Below are 5870 nucleotides of genomic sequence, written 5' to 3'. Positions count from 1 at the left end.
TAAAAGACTTCGCTGGTGTCAACCTCATATGTCCTGTTAGTTCACACCGTGTGTAGCGTAACAGCATGCGGAACGAGGGAGTAGATATGTGTGACTCTGCTTTGCTGCCTCCGTTAACCCTGCCGGGAGTCTCACTCCGGAGTAACGACTTTAAAGCAGTGTCGACAAAAATAACAAGAGATGGTTCAAAAAGAGTGAGGGGTAGTCATTCAAGGTATTGCTTTTTCCAGAAAGACTTCAACCGACAGTCACTCTGACCCTCATATGTGCGCACAAACACGGTGCCACAGAGCAAGAAAAACAAACACACACACCCACCAGAACCCTGTATCAGTGCCCCGAGATAAACGCACATCCGGGCTGAACTTTACACAGCCCTATCACGTCCCGAGAGTATCAGAGGACACGCAGACAGACAAGTGATGATGAGCCAGCCCTGGGGGGACCCTGACACGCTTGCAGGGTCAGGGTGATTTCAGCCGGTTCGTGCTATCATGAAACGGTCCAGGAACCTCTAAGCAGAAGCAGCCTTTTTTTTTTTCTCTTTTAAATCAGGATGTCATCAGGGACATCTATTTTTACTTTAAAGTCTAATCATATATTGCATATACAATTATGAGCATTATCTATTTGACTTTGCCATACCTATCATATCAGCCATACCTAAAGGTATATAAGGCAACAGCCATTGAAAGAAGTCAGGCTTTTGATGAGTCAGAGCATTATTTTGATATTTGCAACTGAAAGGCCTAAATTGGATAGTTAGGAATCAAAGCTGCTTTGTATTTCTGCTAACCTTTCAAGATTCAGAAGACCTCAAAGTTTATTGTAAAGGTTTAATACAGTAACCCCTGTTAAAAATGTTAATTTGGTAATTGACACACTGGGATATATTCTACCCAGGGCTAAAAAAAAAAAAAAGAAAAAGTAGCTCGTTATCCATTAACAGTTCACGTCACCAAGGACACTGGGTGAAAAGTTACCTTTGTTTTTTTAGCTTTCAGCCACTTTATTATTCAGGTCTGCTTGAGTTAAACATGTGTTTTTTTGTAATACTCTTTAATAATCATGTTTCTAAACTATATAAAGTCCTAGTGGCCTCATAATGGTGATATTTGAAGAAGAAAAAGACTCATGTATTGTCTTTTCTACAGACAATAAGCTGCTTAAAGTCCCAGTTTAGATTAGCTCATGCCTATAAAACATGTTAAATGGCTTAGCAGCTTGCTAGCCAACAGTCTTTTCATGTTATGTTTTTAGTGCAGGAGGTTTTTAAGCTAAACAGGGTTGGACTTTGAATGTTAGCTAGCTAGCTGTTAGCTAACAGTTGACTGAGGGTTCTGTTTTAGTCCCGGTTACTTGGCTAATGGGTTAGTTTGACTCCCCCTTAGTTAGCTTGATGCTACCTAACAGCTAATGCTTAAACTTAAGCTTCTCAGGCTAAACTCAATTATTCTTCAAATGACTTGGTTGGCTAACAGCCTGGCACGGTTGTGCTTCTGTTCAGGAAGTGCTCATGTTGAGCAAAGTCGTGCTTCTGAGTTAAAGTGTCATGACACTTAAACCGAGGGCAACGGTTAGCCAACACCTTCACCAGCCAGAAATATGTTGCCAGGTACTTACTGGGTATACAGAAGCAGAATATGATTTGTGTTGGAGCATGTTAATGTTAGTCAAACAGAAATGTTACCAGAAAACTGGTTACAATAAACCAATAATTTCTGCCTTTTACGATACTGTTCATGTTTTAGGGCAACTACCCGAAGCAAATTAACGATTAGCTCTGGCGGTTATGAAGAAATTATTAAGAACGAGTGGCTGTGTCAAGAAAAACGGGATTCTACCTTTAAGAAGAAAAGGTATCATGCCCCAACATGTTTGTAAAACCCCTACAGAGACGCCTCAAATTACTCAACCATAAGCACCAAACACAAAGTGAACACGTTTCTTATTTTCAAGCTTTTTAATACAAACTTAATAAACTATCAGTCCCTCTTAACATGTAAGACACTGACTCCGAATACTTTGTTATACCGTTTGCTTTATCAAGTATTGCACAATGTAGGTACAAAATTAATATACGATTACATTTTGTCCATAATATAGCAAAAGTCTTTAAACTCTTAACAGAAAATACAACTCTTATATTTTTGTCAAAAAAGCAAATATTCTTAAATCCCACCACTACGGAATAGTCTGTACACAATCTTCAGGATAGTCAATGTTTTGTTTTTTTTCAAAGATGGATTCATTTTATAATTTCAATAAAAAAAGGAAACATAAAGTTGCTGCAGCCATCACAGATCACTGGAGTAGTAAAAAGATATAAATGCAATACCATGTTGTAGAAACAATAGATACTCTGATATTTTACAAACTCTGTACTAAATTAAATTATACAATTAGAAAAAGACCAGGAATTCCCACTTATTGATGCCAATTTCTTGAAAAACTGGCAAAGTCCAGTTATATTTAAATACTGAAAGAGGCCATGACTTATGGTGGTGTTTTTTTTTTTTTGTCTTCTTTTTTTTTTGTATCTTAAAACAGTTACATAAAAAAATATTTTGTGCTTGGTTGGCAAAAGAAATAACAATAATGCATTTTTGAAGTTTAGGTAACCAAGCTTGGACAACTTGTACTACAAGCTTCATTAAGAAATAAAATAAAAATAAAAAACAAGTATAACTCAAGGGGACAAAGCAATTCACCCTCGGGCTCAATCTCTTAAGACTTGAAACTCGGATTTTACATGTGACAAGTCCTTTTTCCTTTTATATTTGACATTCTGTTTTTGTTTAAACTTTTTTTTTATTTTTTTTATTTAATGTGCATTTGTGTTTGTTTCCCCTATCACATTATCTCTGGTCGTTTCCATATGAAGTAGTAGCTTAAGTAGTACCTTTACGTGTACTAGTTGGCCATAACTGGCTGGAATTGCTGGTTAGAATACTGCATGTTGCCTAAGCTGAAACTCAAGCCATCCATGAGAGACTTGTCGTTAAGGCCACCGTAGGCCGCAAACACGTCGAAGGCATTGCTGTACTGCAGCGGGCTGTCTGCGGGGAACAGAGCGCTCTGGCCGCCTTGGCCCTGCAGGTTGGGGAACACAAACTCCTTGGCGTTGGGGGACAGGGCGGAGGGCTTCTGGTGCTGCGGTTGCTGCACACCGAGTCCCAGCCCGTACAGCGAGTGCATGGAGGTGGAGATGGCTTTCTGTTTCAGGAGACTGTTCACATTCAGGCCCAAGTTGGTGGGAGAGGTACGCGCCACTTTGTTCCCGGCGCCGCCGCCGCCGCCGCTGTTGCCGCCGCCGTTGCGTCCACTGCTCTTCATCTTAGTGGAGCCGAACTTGGTGGCCGCGAAGGTGGCTGTTGTGAAGGTTAAAGGCTGCGTGGAGCGGGGCATGAAGGTGGGGCTGACCGCCGCCGAGTGGCCGAAGGGGGGAGAGGGAGAGCTGGAGCCCGGGGAGCTCCCGGTCAGCGGCTCGCTGATGGGCATGAAGACCTGCGCGTCTGGGTTGAAGCTGTTCTTGATCTCCTTGTCCAGGTCGACCCCTCCGTTCCCGGCTGCGCTCTCGTTGCTGTCGTCGACGTACAGCACCTTGACCGGCCCCTTCTCGCCGATCTGGTAGGACACCTCGTAGGGGTCGATCCACACGCTGAGGTCCTGGGGCAGGTTGTTGCGGACGTCTTCGATTTCCAGCCCGCTCTCCTTCGCCGCCTTCTCCACCACGGGGTCCACCTTCTCGCCCACGTGGATGCACCTGAATCCTGAGCCCTTGTATGGCTTGTCCGGGTACCAGTGTCCTTCGTACTTCTGCTTCAGCTGCCGCTCCAGCTCCTCGCCGAAGATGTTGACCCGCCTCCTCGGCAGCTTGTTGTACAGGTACGAGATGATGAAGTTGAGAGCTACTTGGATTTCGAGCTGCATAGCGAACTGCTGAAGTGTGCCAGGTGCGTGGAGATTAGCTGGCTCTGACCTTGAACGCGTCCAACCGGCTCGGCTTCGCTTATCCGTGTTCGGCAAACGCCGACGTGCTCCAGGGCAAGGGGGGGAGGCAAAATGAAAAAAATCAAAAGTGCTGGTTTTGTAAAAGTGGCGTCCTTCCAAAGGGTGTCAATAGATTTTTTTTTTTGTTGTTGTTGTTGTTTCCTGGAAGAAACAAAAAGAGTCAAAAAGAAAGGAAATTATGAGTAAATGCAAGCATATCGAGGAAGGGTATGTTGAAATAGACTTGATTTGTTATAAACGCATTGTTTTGATTGCAGCGAGCTCGGACACACGTAATCAAAAACGCCCTGCAGACGAAGGCAAAGACTGTGGCACAACCATTGCGCAACGCTAATATAACACCCCCCCACCCCATCTGGATTTCATGTTGATCCTGCAGCTACAGCCACACAGATGTCAAAAGAGTAGGCACTGGGCATATTAACCTTGCACTAGAACAGGGAATCCTCTTACATAACGCCCTCCATGAGGCAGAGGAAGGGGGGGGGCGGAAAAGTACTGCGGGGGGATTCTGCGTTTAATTAACGCCGAACTTAACCGAGTTAATGCACTGGCAATAACCGATAACGGTGGATAAGTTTGTGAGGAAATAGGCGGAAGGGGGGGGGGCATTTCAAGGCACGACCCTGTCACGGGGTTTGTTGCTGTCCGAGCAGTCCCACTGACACAAGCTGTGTCGAAATAGGACTTTAACCAAACCGCGTCTACACCCATGTTTGGCAATTTTTTTAATTATTTTTTTTTCTGCAGAGCGAAGAAGGAAATCCTTTGCGGATTAAACGGCTTTTTGGTTGATATGCAGTGAGACACGGGGGTGTTAAAATAATCGCCTTGCACCGTGACGCGCAAGAGGCGAGAACTTGTAGAGAATGACCAAGTGCTTCTTTCCATGCGCCTTGAGAGAAAGAAATGTACACTCATTCAAATCATCCGCGGATCCTCTTCTAATTAACACACACACCCGTATTAAATAATATCATTTTTTACACCAACGTCAACCCAGTCAATTTTGTCGCAACATCACAAAACAAAACAAAAAAAAAACGAGTTACATCAGCACAGGCGAGGGTTCGGCCGAACATTACGTCCACTTTGCTGCAGGAAAACGTTTCACCGAGATAAAATAATAAGGTAGTCAGTTTTATCTTACCCCTCCCAATAAGTTCGTCGACTGACGCTGCAAATCAGCTTACAAACTGTGAGCTAGACTATGATAATACATGCAAAAAAAAAAAGAACACCGATACGAATTTAAAACAATTGTGTAAAAGAAATACTTACTTTATCGTAAAAAATAAAAATGCTCAGTAGTTCTGAAGTACCGTTGGTTAGTGCAAATAGAAAAAAAAGTATAAATACTTTCTTCACATTGAATAGATTAGCGTTACAAAAAAAAGTATTCCAGTACGTGGTAGTATTTTTGGAGGATTGGCGTTTAAGGTTTCAGTTTTTAAGGTTATTTTTTCTTTTTTTCTTTTTAAAGTTCCTTTTTTTCTTTCAGCAGGCTTTGCAGGGTAGCTCCCTCCTACTCGGGAGTTTCGCAACTTCGTCCCCTTCTGGTTCGGCGTTTCCTGTATTTATAGACTTCCTCCGCCGCGGACACGAGACAAGGCGGTGATGCGGTTTCAGAGGTCAAAACAACATCCGGGCAGCCGATTGGTGAAAGGAAAAAGTCCCGCCCCCCTAGGGTTGGTGTGATCGTGCGCTCATTGGCTGAAGAATGCTGTCGATCTGAGGGCAAACGATTCTGAGAAAAGGGAGGTGCGCCTGTGATGGGGGGTTTGCGTCAGAGTCAGAGATAACCTAGGACTCTGCTGACAGCAAAAGGCAAGAGTAATTTATGATAAGAGAAAAAG

At 43.4% G+C, this 5870-nt stretch overlaps 1 protein-coding gene across 1 annotated transcript; it reads right to left on the bottom strand.

The window, feature by feature from the left end:
* Positions 1-1948: 1948 nt before the first annotated feature.
* LOC105939439 (protein Tob1) lies at positions 1949-5577 on the bottom strand. The gene is made up of 2 exons (XM_012881594.3): positions 5296-5577; positions 1949-4155 (listed from the first exon to the last, which is right to left on the bottom strand). Exon 2 carries the CDS (start codon positions 3931-3933, stop codon positions 2914-2916), a length of 1020 nt encoding a protein of 339 aa, XP_012737048.2. The 5' UTR covers positions 3934-4155; positions 5296-5577; the 3' UTR covers positions 1949-2913.
* Between the last annotated feature and the right edge of the window lie 293 nt (positions 5578-5870).

The sequence above is a fragment of the Fundulus heteroclitus genome, chromosome 16 (assembly GCF_011125445.2).
Source record: "Fundulus heteroclitus isolate FHET01 chromosome 16, MU-UCD_Fhet_4.1, whole genome shotgun sequence".
NCBI classification, from domain to species: Eukaryota; Metazoa; Chordata; class Actinopteri; order Cyprinodontiformes; family Fundulidae; genus Fundulus; species Fundulus heteroclitus.
This window is presented reverse-complemented; position numbering and strand designations above follow the sequence as displayed.